Source organism: Phocoena phocoena, chromosome 4, assembly GCF_963924675.1.
Source record: "Phocoena phocoena chromosome 4, mPhoPho1.1, whole genome shotgun sequence".
Taxonomy (NCBI): domain Eukaryota; kingdom Metazoa; phylum Chordata; class Mammalia; order Artiodactyla; family Phocoenidae; genus Phocoena; species Phocoena phocoena.
In genome coordinates this window covers 72,053,162-72,070,794 of record NC_089222.1, presented here as the reverse complement: position 1 = coordinate 72,070,794, position 17,633 = coordinate 72,053,162, and the positions used below count along the sequence as shown (strand labels likewise).

Here is a 17,633-nt window from a genome sequence, read left to right as displayed (position 1 = left end):
TATCATTAGTTTAGAAAGTAACTTAAAAAAGAAATCCCGGCTACTACTTCCACTAGAGGGCACTCTTCTGAAATTTTCGATTGTTTGTGATGCTGAAGATTTTGAAAAGGAGGTTTTAAGGTTTCATTTCAAATTCAGTTGGAGGACTCTTAAACTTTTTTATTTGTTTGCTTGTCTTTAAATACACTTTTTCTTTTGGAATAATTTTAGATTTACAGAAAAGTTCCAAAGGTAGGACAGAGAGTTCCTGTATACCTTCACCCAATTCCCTCTGATGTTAACATCCTGCACCACCACACTGCATTTGTCAACACAGAGAAATTAACGTTAGTACATTACCATTAACTAAAGTACAGACTTTATTTGGGTTTCACCAGTTTTTCTATTCATGTTCTTATTCTTAGCATATTTTCTTTCATCTCTCTTTTTATTTCTATTACATTTGCAGAAGTTATGTAACTTTTTCCACCTGTGTTGTCATCAACATTTCCATCTTTTGCAGTGTGTGTGGAAAATCATTTTTCGTAATTTTGTGTGTTCTCCATTTAATCTTTTTTTTAGTTTCTGTTTTCCCCAGCAGGATGTCATTAAAAGATGAATGCTGTGGAATTATCACGGTTTTGTTAGGTATTAATGGCATTGTGCTTAGGAGTTTTTAAGTCCTTATCTATGAGATACATACTGAAGTATTTACAGATGAAATTATTTACTTTAAAATACTTCAGCAAATAAAAAATTGGGGGAGCTAGAGCAAATGAAAGAGAATATGTCCACAGGTGTTCATTAGATTATTCTTTTGCTTTTGTGTATGACTGAAAATCTTATAATTAAAAAGTTGTTCAAAAGAAAAAGACATGGTACAGCTGAAGTCAGTGATGACTCAAGTTTTCTAGGTCCATTCTGTCCTCCCGTGGAACGGGGGAAGGAGTTCATAGGTACCAGGCTGGAAGCATGTGACCTGAAAGGGGTGGGTGGGAGAGGGAGGGAAGAGGGAGAAACTGGGGAGATGACTCTCAAGCTACATTTCTGCCACCCACATCCCCATATCCTGCCCTCCCTCCTGCAGCGGCCACCACATCCTACCCAGCAGGGGCCAGTGAATTCTTGTGGGGGGCACTGACCAAGGACCCAGCTTTGGTGCCCCTTCCCTGCCCTCCTCAGTTTCAAGTTTGGACCTCTGCCCTTCACCTCCAGTCTGCCAGGTGCCCTGCCACTGAGCTTGGGGCACAGCTCTGCCAGCACAGCCTGGGTCAGACCTCTCTGCCTGACTCCACCCCTACCTCCAGCTCTGACCCAGAATGGGACTTGTGCAGGCCCCAGAGCAGAGCCCCATCTCTGGGCTAGCAGTGACCAGTGGACAAATAGAGGTGTTCAATAAAGTGTTTATAATCTTAACAGATACACAGCTGCACCCACGCACACACGTACGGATTCACGTAACAGACTTGGCTGAGTGCATTCCGCCAGCCCTGCCAGTCCTGAAGACTCAAAGTTGAGTCAAACTGCAGCCCTCAAGGAGCTCAGAAAAACCAAACAAAAGCAAACAAACAGAAGTTGTTCAAAATGGAAATTTTAAAAGAATTGAACAGTAGGGGCTTTGTTTCAATGTGACAATAAAGCCAAATCCTGTGTACCGTGCAGATTGGCAGATCAGTGTAACAGACATTTGCAGATTCAGAGCTTATGAATACACACACACGCACGTGTCCTGGGCACTACAGGAGGCGCTGGACGAATGAGAGCAGGCGGCGACACTACCCTTCAAGAACCTGAGCCAGACATATTTGAGGCTTGGGGTGGAACCAACCGTGCAATAAAGGCTGATTAAATATGAATCTCAGCTGGTAGCAAATACCCCATAGTTTCAAGATGAGGATTTTATTTGCATCTCTCTTTCTTAGTCTTATGGGTTTGTGTTGACTCATCTCAGCCATGTGGTTAATAAATGGAATCTTTATGATTATGCCTAATAATAACTTCTAACAGTAATTTAAAAATCTGCATAGATGATAATTTTTTCAAGGACCTGTAGCCCTTCATAATTCTCACAGTTATCCTACTGACCATTTAACTAAGTTGTAGCCACTAGTGGCTGCTGCCTTTTTGCTTGCTGAAGTCAGTTGTTCCTTTGCCTCCGGACCAGCGGAGGGCCTTTCTCCTGGCTCACGGAGCAGACAGGGGCTGGCGCTGATCTCTGCTCTGTGATGGTGGCAAAATCTAGTCAACACTTTTTTTTTAATCTCTCTTTTTATTCTGCAGCAGAACTATTGGGAAGCCCTAAACTCGGAGCAGGTATGGACAATCGTACTCTCTCTTTATTCTGCAAGAGACTTCCTGTGGCTTGATTTCAGTTCCTGCTTTTGTGAGCCCCCCTTGGATGGCTGGGCCCGTGCCAAATTCCTCTAGGAAAAAAAAAGAATTTGAAAATGAGTGGAGAGTCTGAAAGTCGAGGGTTTTTTCCAGGCTCTCCATTTCAGAGTTCTGTCTGCTTTGTCCAAACCATCTAGTAGGGGCTCAGAGAAGACGCATAACCCAAGGAAGAAACTTGCTTGGAACTAAAGTTTTTGAACAAGAGGAAGCCCAGCAGGTCACTAATGGTAGTGGTGCTGGGAGTGGCTACAGGAGTTGAGATCAACATTCCCCTGTGTTGTCATTGTGAGACCTTGGGCAGCTGGCTGCTGTCTCTGTGCCCTCCTCGCCTCCAAGCGACAAATAAGCACGTGATTCATGACAGCCACCTGTGCCTGTCACCTCCCAGGATTTTTTTTCTGATAAGAGAGTAGATTATCTTTTGCTCAAATTCTCTGAATGCCTGGATTCCAGTGATGTTTTTATTACTTAAAATGACATTTTAAAACACAATATTCCGGGAATCCAGAAGGAAGAGATTTAAATTGTTTTCGAAGGCTTAATCCACTTTAAAGAGTGCACCTGACCAGAGTGGTGGGCTGTTTCTGTTTGCCGGCAGCGGAATTGGTCAGGAGTAGCAAGGATAACTCTTAAGAAGGCATTTTAGGAGCTGGAGCTGTGGTTTTGACACATCAGGGCGGCTAAGAACCACCCTAAGAGCTTGTTCAAATGCCAAGCCTTAGGTCCCAATCCACAGATAGGGTCTAGGGTGGGTCCCCAGCATCAGCCTTTTCTTTTTTTTTTTTTTTTTGCTGTACGAGGGCCTCTCACTGTTGTGGCCTCTCCTGTTGCGGAGCACAGGCTCCAGATGCACAGGCTCAGCGGCCATGGCTCATGGGCCCAGCCGCTCCGCGGCATGTGGGATCTTCCCGGACCAGGAGACGACCCCGAGTCCCCTGCATCGGCAGGCGGACTCTCAACCACTGCGCCACCAGGGAAGCCCAGCATCACTCTTTTTAATGAGCACCCTGGGCGCTCCTGGTGAGACTGGTCCAGAACTGAGATCTAGAACGTGGGTCTCCACTTGAAAACAGAATTCGTCAAAAAGCGCACTGTCCATTCTCAGAGAATGGAACAGGCCCCCACTTCCACTCCTAGGCAACTGGGTCTCAGAGGCTGAGGGGCCGGGGAGCTCTTTTACTTGGGATCTCTGATAACGTCTGGAAGGAGTTTGCTTAGAGGTGTCCGCCCAAGTCTGCATCCACAGGTAGATGAGAGATTAGCTTACGTGGGCCTGACGCAGCCCCAGACACGTCCAAGGGGCTGAGCGGCACCAACGAAATCAGCTCAGTCTCTGGCCTGAAAGGTTACTGGGGATGAGGTGGTCTTTTTAACACGATGCTGTTTTTCATGACCAAGTAGTAGAACTCAGTTCAGTTATGAGCAGTAAATCAGTAATTGAATGGGACTCTTTCTGTTGGAAACAAAGCTACAATTTGTGTTTTATAACTAGTGGGGTGTGGGCATTATCTTTCAGTGGCTCAGGAAGCCTTGAGGACCTTGTTCTGACCCTCTGAGGACTGGACTGTTTGATTCTGCTCAGGTTTGAGTAGCTGGTGGAACACTTTTCTTGGAGTGCATGTCCACGCCTGGCTCTATTTTCTTGCCCAAATAGATTGTCTGGCCCGGGCTGACACATCCTATGTGGCCTTTGCTTGTTGTTTCCTGGGTCTTTTGCTACTGTCAAATGCAACCTTATGACTCAGAATCACCAGTCATAGAAACTCAGAAATGAGAGATCGTATTATCTAGTTGCTGATTCAGCCTCCCGATTTACACATGGAGAAATCAAGATCCAGAGAAGAGAAAGCAAGTTAGTGGCAGAAAGAGGACCTGAGCCCAACCCCTACTTGCCTCTGTGGCTGGAATCACTAAAGATGATGCCCTTGCTCTTGGCCCACATGAAAAGCTCTCTCTTTTATCTGTCGTTTTAGAACAGTGGAGGCTTTTGCAAACAGTTTCATCAGTGCTTGTGTGCTCACCGATTTTTTTTTCTTTTAACCTTTTTTTTTAACCCCTGCACATTTCAATTTCCCATACTTGTCTGAGTCAGAGTGATGAAATATTCACTGGCAGTGGCCACCGCTCTGGATTAGGTTTTAAATGTTTGTTTTTGACAAGTCTGCTGACCTCAAGTTTAGAGGAAACACCATGTGGGGGGGGGGCAAGGGCAGTCCGGTGCCCTACTCCTAAGAAGCTCTGTCATCTACCTGAGAGCACAAGGTGGACACCCAGGGCAGGGCTGCCCGAGCTCAACTGCAAACCAGTGGTACAGGCAGTATAGAGAAGCTGGGGAGAGCTCAGTGGGTGTCAGGATAGGCTTCTTGGAAGAGGAGGAACTTACCTGGGCCATAAAGAATGGGTTGAGTTTGCCTGGTCTTTTCCAGGAATGAGTTAGGCAGGGAGGTGGGAATTCTCAGGATAAAGGGAGCATGACTGAGTCTCACTAGAGAAGGACTAGGTGAAGAGAGGGGAACAGAGAGTAGGAGGGGGAAGTAGGGTTGGTCTGTTCAGAGTGGCTGTCCATTAATTCCTTGATTTAAAGTTATACTTGCCCTGTTAGCTTCTAGAAACACAGTCCTGGTTAACTTGTCCTTACCTGTTTGTTCTTGTCTGTGCCTGGGCCATGAGAACCAGGATTGGAGCTGTCATTGGGGAAATTGTAAGAGATGGGAAGGGCCTCTTCCACCAAGGTACCTCTTGTGTCTTTTCTCCACAGTGGGATCCTGAAGACGTAAACCTTGGAGGGAACAAAGACAACATGGAGCTATTCAGACCCCGCGTGCACAGGTGGTCTATGAAGCCAGTGGACTTGACCTCTGATAAGTAACACTTTCAGGAGCCAGCTCAGCATCTCAGAGCCCAAGGTCAAGGTTTGGTCAGGAGCTGAGCAGGGATCAACCTGCAGAGACAGCCATGGCAGGAATTTAAGCTTCTGCCAAGGCCGCCCATGAAAGTGAGGAACCAGGAGCTGTCACGGAGCTTGGCTGGTCTGCACCATGGCTCAGAATGGAGCTAAGACCTTGGGCCCTGTGGACAGACCTGGACACACCCAGAGTTTGTTCTGAAAATTCAAAGTTCACAAACCAATCTTGCTTTGAAATATAATCTAGAATAGTTTGGTCTCTCTTTTCCCTTTCCCTTTGGATTCAACCCTACTCTGAATATCTGCTACAAATGAGCTCATGTAACAAACAGCTAATATGCTTGGATCTTAGTAAAGCCCCACTCCATAAGACCTGGCTAAGCCTAGAGAGGGGTGGGCCCGCGTTTGGGGGGTTTGGGACACAGTCACAGGTTCTGATGGGACCTGGCTCCTGCCCTCCAGTCACCCACTTGAGTTTTCTGCTGGAAGTTGAGAGAGGACTGTTTGATCAACCAAGTGTTTGCAAGGTCACTGGTATTGCAAGGGTGAGCAAAGCAAAGTGCTCTAGGTACCAGGACTTGCTGCAGCCTGGCCCAGTGTGTGCTGGGCTAGGGTCTGCAGGTGCAGGGAACTGTCTGCTTCAGGAGGTAACTGAAAGCATGCAAAGGGTAAGAGGCACGATGGGAGGGGCTCGAAATCCCCTCTCAGGATTATTTTGGAGCTACGGCGGGAGGAACGCTGGAATGAATAAATCCTGATTGAGTGCACTGAAGCGTCTCACCATGGAGCGCAGAGATACGTCTGAATCCCAGCACAGCCACAGAAGTTGGCCACCAGGGAACCTGGGAGAAATGCCAGGAAACACAGCTCTGCTTCTGGCTGGCCCCTGGCAGCCTGTGTGACTCAGCTGCAGCTGCCCAGTTGCTCGTGAGCGGTAGTGCAAGTCCCAGCAGCATGAAAGAGGGGTTGCCTCAGGGAAGCAGGTTGTTCCACAGGTCTCTGCACAGATTCCAATCCCCTGCATGATCTCTGGACTAGAAGTGAACCTAAAGCCACCCTATTTATCCAACTGCTTTGGACCCTGGTTGTCTTTTGTTTTGTTTTTTTTTAAAACATCTTTATTGGGGTATAATTGCTTTACAATGGTGTGTTAGTTTCTGCTTTATAACAAAGTGAATCAGTTATACATATACTTATGTTCCCATATCTCTTCCCTCTTGCATCTCCCTCCCTCCCACCCTCCCTATCCCACCCCTCCAGGCGGTCACAAAGCACCGAGCCGATATCCCTGTGCTATGCGGCTGCTTCCCACTAGTTATCTACCTTACGTTTGTTAGTGTATATGTGTCCATGACTCTCTCTCGCCCTGTCACAGCTCACCCTTCCCCTCCCCATATCCTCAAGTCTGTTCTCCAGTAGGTCTGTGTCTTTATTCCTGTCTTACCCCTAGGCTCTTTATGACCTTTTTTTTCTTCTTAAATTCCATATATATGTGTTAGCATACGGTATTTGTCTTTTTCTTTCTGACTTACTTCACTCTGTATGACAGACTCTAGGTCTATCCACCTCATTACAAATAGCTCAATTTCATTTCTTTTTAGGGCTGAGTAATATTCCATTGTATATATGTGCCACATCTTCTTTATCCATTCATCCGATGATGGGCACGTAGGTTGGACCCTGGTTGTCTTTTAATGGAGTTTGCTAAAGTCCATTTTGCTTTGTGATCTTAATCACTGAAGCTGTACTGTGAGGGAAGACGAAACTTTTAACTGGGGACAGGGGGAGGTTGGGAGAACATTCCAGCAGATGAAACCACACAGAGGATTGGAAGCAGGGAAGGGGGGAATCTAGCTAAGGAAAGAGGACTCTGATGTGGCCAGAATAGATGTAGGGGGTGGGTGAAGAGGCTGGAAAGGACCCTGGGAGTTGTTGCTTAATTCTGTGGCTGACTGGTAGCTATTGCAAGATACAGAGAGGAAGCTGACTGACATGCCTCAGGTGGGCCACAGCTGATTGGTGAGTTTTACATTCCTGCAGCCACAACTTTTCAAGGAGCAGAAGTGTACAGTCATGGATACAGTACCAACTTGGGGAACGTGTTTAATTTGATTACTAACAGCAGGGCAGGAGGAGGGCTCATCTTTGGAAAGGCAGAAGGCCTGGGGACAGGATGACATCCCTGGAGTTTGTCTTTAGCACATCGCCCCTCCCAACGGGAGGCTGGCTCATGTCCCTGGGGCACCAGAAATTGGTTGGATCCTAATGGAAACGGCCATTCACTCAAGAATATCAAATGATCTTGCTGACTTTGCACAGCACAAACTACTTGAGCTCCAGACGTTAACCATCTCCCTAGATCCCATCGTCCCTGCCTCTTCCTTCACAAACCAGTTATCGTTGTCCAAGCTGGTGTCAAAATGGAATCCCAGAGTGAACCTTTACACTGACAAATTTGGCAGCGAAGTTTGGCCTCATTGTTCAATGAGAATCTGCCTGCTATGCAACGCTCTGGAGCCTTTGGGAAGAGGTGCCAACCCAAATGCCTTCCTCCTAGCAGGAGTGTTCCCACCCTGGGCCTCCGCTGCAGCTTCGTGCCCTGGCCGTTAGTCAGACCAGGAGGATAACGGGAGTTACTTGCCCTGAAGACCCACTGAGCAGTGCAAGGGGGTTACCTACACCAGGGAGAAGCTGGGGAACCAACTGTGTAATCATCCTCTCCTGCCCACTCATCTGGAGGTGAGAGATGGTATAATAGTTGTAGCTGTGCTGCCTATTATCTGCATGGCTTGGAGCTTGTTACCTGACCTTTGTGAACTCCTGGGGTAGACTGAGGATAATACCTATCTAGAAAGCTTGTTGTGAAGATTAAATAACGTATATGAAATGCATAACACTACGTGACTCAAAGTAGACATTGAAGAGGGATTAGTTTCCTTCCTCCCTATAATTCCTGGCCACATATGACCTGCAAGCCAGTTGGTAACCAAAGAATCAGACCCACAGATGGAAGGGACTTCAGAGGATTGAATTGCCTTGACAACAACCCCAATAAGTGATTAAAGTGATTACCCACCCCCTTCATAAGCTACTCAAAAAAAAAAAATTTCACCCATTTTAATCTCCCAAGGAAAGAAGTCTGTGTGATTTAGGGAGAGCTCTATCCCTAAGATTTTCTTAAAACCCTGTCTAGATCCTGAAGAACCAATCCCCTTATCTCCCCCAGTACTTCAGTACGATGAAGAGATTTATGAGCAGTCATCTGATGCCACACTCACATCTGATTGTTACAACTGGGTATGAGCTCCTCCAGAGCAAGGAGAGGCACTGGGCCAAGGAGCCTGGCTGGGCTCCAGTTCCTGTGTCTGATTCAGCGTGATCCTTGTTAAGTCATTTCCCTTTCTGATCACAGTTTCATCATCTGTAAAATGCAAGGACAGATTTCTTTCCTTTTTTTTTTTGACCTTTTATGAATATGCCAGTGAATTTTTTTTTTTTTTTGGCGGTACACAGGCCTCTTACTGCCGTGGCCTCTCCCGCTGTGGAGCACAGGCTCCGGATGCGCAGGCTCAGCGGCCATGGCTCACAGGCCCAGCCGCTCGCGGCGTGTGGGATCTTCCCGGACTGGGGCACGAACCCATGTCCCCTGCATCGGCAGGCAGACTCCCAACCACTGCGCCACCAGGGAAGCCCACCAGTGAATTTTTTTTTTCCTACAGAAGACTGACATCTTCATAAACTCTCAAGAAAGAGATAATATCAAGAGAAATTTCAGATATATTTAAAAAATAGGTTTCATTATATAATATACACTTCTCTCTGTTTGGATTTTACTATCCATTTAAGATAAAATTCCCCTTTTATGAAGAACCAAGGCTTTGTTGTAACAAGAAGAGATCACAGCATTTGATGTTTAAAATTTTTGCAGTTTCCTTCCAGTACTGAAAATTTTAAAATATGATATATGAATATTTTCCAGTGACAGAAAAAGAATTCTGTATCGATCATTAAGAAAAAGAAGAGGGCTTCCCTGGCGCAGTGGTTGAGAGTCCGCCTGCTGATGCAGGTAACACGGGTTCGTACTCCGGTCCGGGAAGATCCCACTTGCCGCGGAGCGGCTGGGCCCGTGAGCCATGGCCGCTGAGCCTGCGCGTCCGGAGCCTGTGCTCCACAACGGGAGAGGCAGGCCACAACAGTGAGAGGCCTAAGTACTGCAAAAAAAAAAAAAAAAAAAAAGAGCAGTGTCTTAGTGTTTCAAGGCTAATTTTGCAACGTTTCCAAGATCCTCTCCACTTCTTTTGCTGTCCCTTCTTGATCATCTCCCTCCACAGTTTCCAACTATGAGGGCATTGCTCTACTCTCTTCCACTTTTCATTGTTTTTTTCTAACATTCAAGTCGATGTTTTGACAGAGGAGGCTCTACCTTGAATGAACCCAAGATTTGGTGTAATGGTGACTAACATCTCTTCAAGAAGTTTACACGTGCCTGTCTAGTATTATTCTAAAGGTCATCATCGCGTGAGAGAGACAGTCTTAGATCAGGGAATGGTGCTAAATCAAGTGACTTAGAGCACATCTGATTTGTTGTTCCCTTACCCAACTCTGAAAACCAAACAAGGTACCAGGCATCCAGCACCAATGCCTCTGGACTGGACACTTCATTGACAGTGTCTCAGTTAATCTGTCGCCTAGAGAACTCAGCATACCCTCCCAATTCCATTGGAAATTTTCCACGGGCAGTCGATATTGGCGGCAGAGGGCCAGGCTCTTCTCTTCCTGGTCCTCGGGGTCTTGCAGCTGTGATTGCAAGAGGGCTTAGTCCCTGTCGTAGGTCAGGAGCGCTCGCTCCCTCTTCACTGTCCACTGGGCTCCTCCACGACCGTCCTGGCGGGGCAGTAAGTGGTCTCCTCAAACTGCGACGGCGAAGGAGGCCACTGTTGGCACCGTCAGAAGTGAATCCCGACCTCCCACTGGCTACTTCTCCCTCAGAGAAGCGGCCTAACCCCGGCAGCCTGCTTCCCATTCAAACCTCTGTCCTGGGTCTTCCGGGAAGAGAAGAAATGCCCGGCCCCGCGAGTGAGTGCGCACTAAGCAGCTGCCGCCTCACGCGAGTCCGGCACATCCCACGCCGCCTCCAGGGCCCCAGACCGGCGCGGGGTCCTGTTTCGCCGCCTCCGGGGAGCTGCTGAGGGCGGCTCCTGGGGTGCATTTCACACCGCTGGTTTTGTAAGGGGATGATAACAAGATTACTGTTCCGAAATTATTGACAGCATTCAGCATCCTTTATGGTGTACTGGAAAACATCCTATTTGTTTTTAAATACATTTAAAATGTTTTTTGAAATATAGTGCCGGTACACAGTTTTTAAAAAGAGAATCAGATTGTAACAAAAGGCTTATGAAGGAAAACAGCAGTGCCCTGCTCCTCCGACCCCAAAGGTCCTGCTTCTCGCCCGTCCACTTTTTTTTTTAACTTCTTTATTGGAGTATAATTGCTTTACAGTGGTGTGTTACTTTCTGCTGTATAACAAAGTGAATCAGCTATACGTATAGTTATATCCCCATATCTCCTTCTTCTTGGTCTCCCTCCCACCCTCCCTATCCCACTCCTCTAAGTGGTCACAAAGTACCGAGCTGATCTCCCTGTGCTATGCGGCTGCTTCCCACTAGCTATCTATTTTACATTTGGGAGTGTATATATGTCCATGCCACTCTCTCACTTCATCCCAGCTTACCCATCCCCCTCCCCGTGTCCTCAAGTCCATTCTCTACGTCGGCGTCTTTATTCCTGTCATGCCCCTAGGTTCATCAGAACCTTTTATTTATTTTTTTAGATTCCATATATATGTGTTAGCATACAGTATTTGTTTTTCTCTTTCTGACTTACTTCACTCTGTGTGACACCCTCTAGGTCCATCCACCTCACTACAAATAACTCAATTTTGTTTCCTTTTATGGCTGAGTGATATTCCATTGTATATATGTGCCACATCTTCTTTATCCATTCATCTGTCGATGGACACTTAGGTTGCTTCCATGTCCTGGGTATTGTAAATAAGGCTGCAATGCACATTGTGGTACATGACTCTTTTTGAATTATGGTTTTCTCAGTGTATATGCCCCGTAGTGGGATTGCTGGGTGGTATGGTAGTTCTATTTTTAGTTATTTAAGGAACCTCCACACTGTTCTCCATAGTGGCTGTATCAATTTACATTCCCACCAACAGGCAAGAGGGTTCCCTTTTCTCCACACCCTCTCCAGCATTTGTTGTTTGTAGATTTCTTGAGGATGACCATTCTGACCAGTGTGAGGTGATACCACATTGTAGTTTTGATTTGCATTTCTCTAATGATTAGTGATTTTGAGCACCCTTTCATGTGTTTGTTGGCAATCTGTATATCTTCTTTGGAGAAATGTCTATTTATGTCTTCTGCCCATTTTTGGATTGGGTTGTTTGCTTTTTTGTTATTGAGCTGCATGAGCTGCTTGTAAATTTGGGAGATTAATCCTTTGTCAGTTGATTCATTGGCAAATATTTTCTCCCATTCTGAGGGTTGTCTTTTTGTCTTGTTTATGGTTTCCTTTGCTGTGCAAAAGCTTTTAAGTTTCATTAGGTCCAATTTGTTTATTTTTGTTTTCATTTCCATTTCTCTAGGAGGTGGGTTAAAAAGGATCTTGCTGTGATTTATGTCATAGAGTGTTCTGCCTATGTTTTCTTCTAAGAGTTTGATAGTGTCTGGCCTTATATTTAGGTCTTTAATCCATTTTGAGTTTATTTTTGTGTGTGGTGTTAGGGAGTGTTCTAATTTCATTCTTTTACATGTAGCTGTCCAGTTTTCCAAGCACCACTTTTTGAAGAGGCTGTCTTTTCTCCATGGTGTATTCTTGCCTCCTTTATCAAAGATAAGTTGACCATATGTGCGTGGGTTTATCTCTGGGCTCTCTATCCTGTTCCATTAATCTATATTTCTGTTTTTGTGCCAGTACCATACTGTCTTCATTACTGTAGCTTTGTAGTATAGTCTGAACTTAAGGAGTCTGATTCCTCCAGCTCCATTTTTCTTTCTCAAGATTGCTTTGGCTATTCAGGGTCTTTTGTGTTTCCATACAAATTGTGAAATTTTTTGTTCTAGTTCTGTGAAAAATGCCATTGGTAGTTTGGTAGGGATTGTATTGAATCTGTAGATTGCTTTGGGTAGTATAGTCATTTTCACAATGTTGAGTCTTCCAATCTAAGAACATGGTATATCTCTCCATCTGTTTGTATCATCTTTAATTTCTTCCATCAGTGTCTTATAGTTTTCTGCATACAGGTCTTTTTTCTCCTTAGGTAGGTTTATTCCTAGGTAGCTTATTCTTTTTGTTGCAATGGTAAATGGGAGTGTTTCCTTAATTTCTCTTTTAGATTTTTCATCATTAGTGTAGAGGAATGCAAGAGATTTCTGTGTATTAATTATGTATCCTGTTACTTTACCAAATTCATTTATTAGGTCTAGTAATTTTGTGGTAGCTTCTTTAGGATTCTCTATGTATAATATCTTGTCATTTGCAAGCAGTGACAGTTTTACTTCTTCTTTTCTGATTTGGATTCCTTTTATTTCTTTTTCTTCTCTGACTGCTGTGGCTAAAACTTCCAAAACTATGTTGAATAATAGTGGTGAGAGTGGACAACCTTGTCTTGTTCCTGATCTTAGAGGAAATGCTTTCAGTTTTTCACCATTAAGAGCGATGTTGGCTGTGGGTTTGTCATATATGGCCTTTATTGTGTTGAGGTAAGTTCCCTCTATGCCTACTTTTTGGAGGGTTTTTATCATAAACAGGTGCTGAATTTTGTCAAAAGCTTTTTGTGCATCTATTGAGATGATCGTATAGTTTTTATCCTTCAGTTTGTTAATATGCTTTATCACATTGATTGATTTGCATATATTGAAGAATCCTTTCATTCCTGGGATAAACCCCACTTGATCATGGTGTATGATCCTTTTAATGTGCTGTTGGATTCCGTTTGCTAGTATTTTGTTGAGGATTTTTGCATCGATGTTCATCAGTGATATTGGCCTGCAGTTTTCTTTCTTTGTGATATCTTTGTCTGGTTTTGATATCAGGGTGATGGTGGCCTCGTAGAATGAGTTTGGGAGTGTTCCTCCCTCTGCTACATTTTGGAAGAGTTTGAGAAGGATAGATGTTAGTTCTCTAAATGTTTGACAGAATTTGCCTGTGAAGCTATCTGGTCCTGGACTTCTGTTTGTTGGAATATTTTTAGTCACAGTTTCAATTTCAGTGCTTGTGTTTGGTCTGTTTATATTTTCTATTTCTTCCTGGTTCAGTCTTGGAGGCCTGTGCTTTTCTAAGAATTTGTCCATTTCTTCCAGGTTGTCCATTTTATTGGCATATAGTTGCATGTAGTAATCTCTCATGATCCTTTGTATTTCTGCAGTGTCTGTTGTAACTTCTCTTTTTTCATTTCTAATTTTATTGATTTGAGTCCTCTCCCTCTTTTTCTTGATAAGTCTGGCTAATGATTTATCAATTTTGTTTATCTTCTCAAAGAACCAGGATTTAGTTTTATTGATCTTTGTTATTGTTTTCTTTGTTTCTATTTCATTTATTTCTGCTCTGATTTTTATGATTTCTTTCCTTCTGCTAACTTTGGGTTTTGTTTGTTCTTCTTTCTCTACTTCTTTTAGGTGTAATGTTAGATTGTTTATTTGAGATTTTTCTTGTTTCTTTCGGTAGGCTTGTGTAGCTATAAACTTCCCTCTTAGAACTGCTTTTCCTGCATCCTATTTGTTTTGGATCGTCGTGTTTTCATTGTCATTTGTCTCTAGGTATTTTTTGATTTCCTCTTTGACTTCTTAGTGATCTCTAGGTTATTTAGTAATGTTTTGTTTAGCCTCCATGTGTTTATGTTTTTTAAGTTTTTTTTTTCCCTGTAATTGATTTCTAATCTCATAACATTGTGGTCAGAAAAGATGCTTGATATGATTTCAATTTTCTTAAATTTACTGAGGCTTTATTTGTGACCCAAGACGTGATATATCCTAGAGAACGTTCTGTGTGCACTTGAGAAAAAAATGTATACTGCCACTTTTGGGTGGAATGTTCTATAAATACCAATTAAATCTATCTGGTCTATTGTGTCATTTAAAGCTTTTGTTTCCTTGTTTATTTTGTTTGGATGATCTGTCCATTGGTGCAAGTGGGGTGTTAAAGTCCCCTACTATGATTGTGTTACTGCGGATTTCCCCTTATGGCTGTTAGCATTTGCCTTATGTATTGAGGTGCTCCTATGTAGGGTGCATAAATATTTACAGTTGTTATATCTCCTTCTTGGATTGATCCCTTGATTTTTTTTTTTTTTTCTTTTAAATGCCTCTCTCCTTACCAGGCTTCTTTTATTTATTTATTTATTTATTATTTTTGGCTGTGTTGGGTCTTCGTTTCTGTGCGAGGGCTTTCTCCAGTTGTGTCAAGCAGGGGCCACTCTTCATCGCAGTGCATGGGCCTTTCACTGTTGCGGCCTCTCTTGTTGCGGGGCGGAGGCTCCAGATGCCCAAGCTCAGTATTTCTGGCTCATGGGCCCAGTTGCTCTGCGGCATGTGGGATCTTCCCAGACCAGGGCTCGAACCCGTGTCCCCTGCATTGGCAGGCAGATTCTCAACCACTGCGCAACCAGGGAAGCCCCATCCCTTGATTTATATGTAGTGTCCTTCTTTGTCTCTTGTAATAGTCTTTATTTTAAAGTCTAGTTTTTCTGATATGAGAATTGCTGCTCTGCTTTTCTTTCGATTTCCAGTTACATGGAATATCTTTTTCCATCCCCTTACTTTCAGTCTGTATGTGTACCTAGGTCTGAAGTGGGTCTGTTATAGACAGCATATATATGGGTCTTGTTTTTGTATCCATTCAGCCAGTCTATGTCTTTTGGTTGGAGCATTTAATCCATTTACATTTAAGGTAGTTATTGATATGTATGTTCCAATTACCATTTTCTTAATTGTTTCGGGTTTGTTATTGTAGGTCCTTTCCTCCTCTTGTGTTTCCTGCCTAGAGAAGTTCCTTTAGCATTTGTTGTAAAGCTGGTTTGGTGGTGTGAATTCTCTTAGCTTTTGCTTGTCTGTAAAGGTTTTAATTTCTCCGTTGAATCTGAGTGAGATCCTTGCTGGGTAGAGTAATCTTTGTTGTAAGTTTTTCCCTTTCATCACTTTAAATATGTCCTGCCACTCTCTTCTGGCTTGCAGAGTTTCTGCTGAAAGATCAGCTGTTAACCTTATGGGGATTCCCTTGTATATTATTTGTTGCTTTTGCCTTGCTGCTTTTAATATTTTTTCTTTGTACTTAATTTTTGATTGTTTGATTAATATGTGTCTTGCTGTGTTTCTTCTTCGATTTATCCTGTATGGGACTCTGTGCTTCCTGGACTTGATTGACTATCTCCTTTCCTATATTAGGGAAGTTTTCAACTATAATCTCTTCAAGTATTTTCTCAGTTCCTTTTTTTTCCTCTTCTTCTTCTCGGACCCCTATAATTCAAATGTTGGTGTGTTTAATGTTGTTCCAGAGGTCTCTGAGACTGTCCTCAATTCTTTTCTTTCTTTTTTCTTTATTCTGCTCTGCAGTAATTATTTCCACTATTTTATCCTGCAGGTCACTTATCTGTTCTTCTGCCTCAGTTATTCTGCTATCGATTACTTGTAGAGAATTTAGAATTTCATTTATTGTGTTGTTCATCATTTTTTGTTTGCTCTTTAGCTTTTCTAGGTCCTTGTTAAATGCTGCTTGTATTTTCACCATTCTATTTCCGAGATTTTGAATCACCTTTACTCTCATTACTTTGAATTCTTTTTCAGGTAGACTGCCTATTTCCTCTTCATTTGTTTGGTCTGGTGGGCTTTTACCTTGCTCCTTCATCTGCTGCGTATTTCTCTGTCTTGTCATTTTGCTTAACTTACTGTGTTTGGGGTCTCCTTTTTGCAGGCTGCAGATTTGAAGTTCTCGTTGTTTTTGGTGTCTTTCCCCAGTGGCTAAGGCTGGTTCAGTGGTTTGGGTAGACTTCCCAGTGGAGGGGACTGGTGCCTGTGTTCTGGTTGATGAGGCTGGATCTTGTCTTTCTGGTGGGCAGGACCATGTCCGGTGGTGTGGTCTGGGGTGTCTGTGATGTTATTATGATTTTAGGCAGCCTCTCTTCTAATGGTTGTGCTCCTGTCTTTCTAGTTGTTTGGCATAGGGTGTCCAGCACTGTAGCTTGCTGGTTGTTGAGTGGAGCTGGGTCTTAGTGTTGAGATTGAGATCTCTGGGAGAGCTTTCGCCATTTGATATTACGTGGAGCCGGGAGGTCTCTGATGGACCAATGTCCTGAACTTGGCTCTCCGACCTCAGTGGCTCAGGCCTGACACCCAGCCGGAGCACCAAGACCCTGTCAGCCTGATGGCTCAGAAGAAAAGGGAGAAAAGGAAAGAAAGAAAGAAAGAAAAATAAAATAAAGTTATTAAAATAAAAAAAATTATTAAAAATTAAAAAGTAATGTAAAGAAATTTAAAAAGAAAGAAGAGAGCAGCCAAACCAAAAAACAAATACACCAATGATAACAAGTGCTAAAAACTATATTAACAAAACAAACAACAATACAAACAAAAACAGACAGGCAGAACCCTAGGACAAATGGTAAAAGCAAAGCTATACAGACAAAATCACATAAAGAAGTATACACATACACACTCACAAAAAGAGAAAAAGGAAAAAAATATATATATATATATGTATATAAAAAAATGAAGAGAGCAACCAAATCTATAAACAAATCTACCAGTGATAATAAGCTCTAAATTCTAAATTAAGATAAACTTAAAATCAGAAACAAATTAGATGCAGAAAGCAAACCCCAAGTCTACAGCTGCTCCCAAAGTCCAGTGCCTCCATTTTGGGATGACTCGTTGTCTATTCATGTATTCCACAGATGCAGGGTACATCAAGTTGACTGTGGAGATTTAATCCGCTGCTCCTGAGGCTGCTGGGAGAGATTTCCCTTTCTCTTCTTTGTTCGCACAGCTCCCGGGGTTCAGCTTTGGATTTGGCCCTGCCTCTGCGTGGAGGTCGCCTGAGGGTGTCTGTTCCTGCCCAGGCAGGAGCGGGTTAAAGGGGCAGCTGATCTGGGGGCTCTGGCTCACTCAGGCTCGGGGTGAGGGAGGGGTATGGAATGTGGGGCAAGTCTGCGGCGGCAGAGGCCGTCGTGACGTTGCACCAGCCTGAGGCGTGCCGTGTGTTCTCCCAGGGAAGTTGTCCCTGGATCACGGGACCCTGGCAGTGGCAGGCTGCACAGCCTCCCGGGATGGGAGGTGTGGATAGTGACCTGTGCTTG

The 17,633-nt window shown here is 43.9% G+C and overlaps 1 protein-coding gene across 1 annotated transcript in view; it reads left to right on the top strand.

Moving 5' to 3' along the window:
• The window catches only part of TMEM44 (transmembrane protein 44), a 34,908-nt gene extending 28,870 nt beyond the window's left edge, over nucleotides 1-6,038 (top strand). The window contains exons 10-11 of the mRNA XM_065876342.1: nucleotides 2,260-2,292; nucleotides 5,129-6,038. Of these exons, the coding sequence (XP_065732414.1) occupies nucleotides 2,260-2,292; nucleotides 5,129-5,239 (144 nt within the window). The 3' untranslated portion in view covers nucleotides 5,240-6,038. The remainder of the gene's footprint in view (nucleotides 1-2,259; nucleotides 2,293-5,128) is intronic.
• The last annotated feature ends 11,595 nt before the right edge of the window (nucleotides 6,039-17,633 follow it).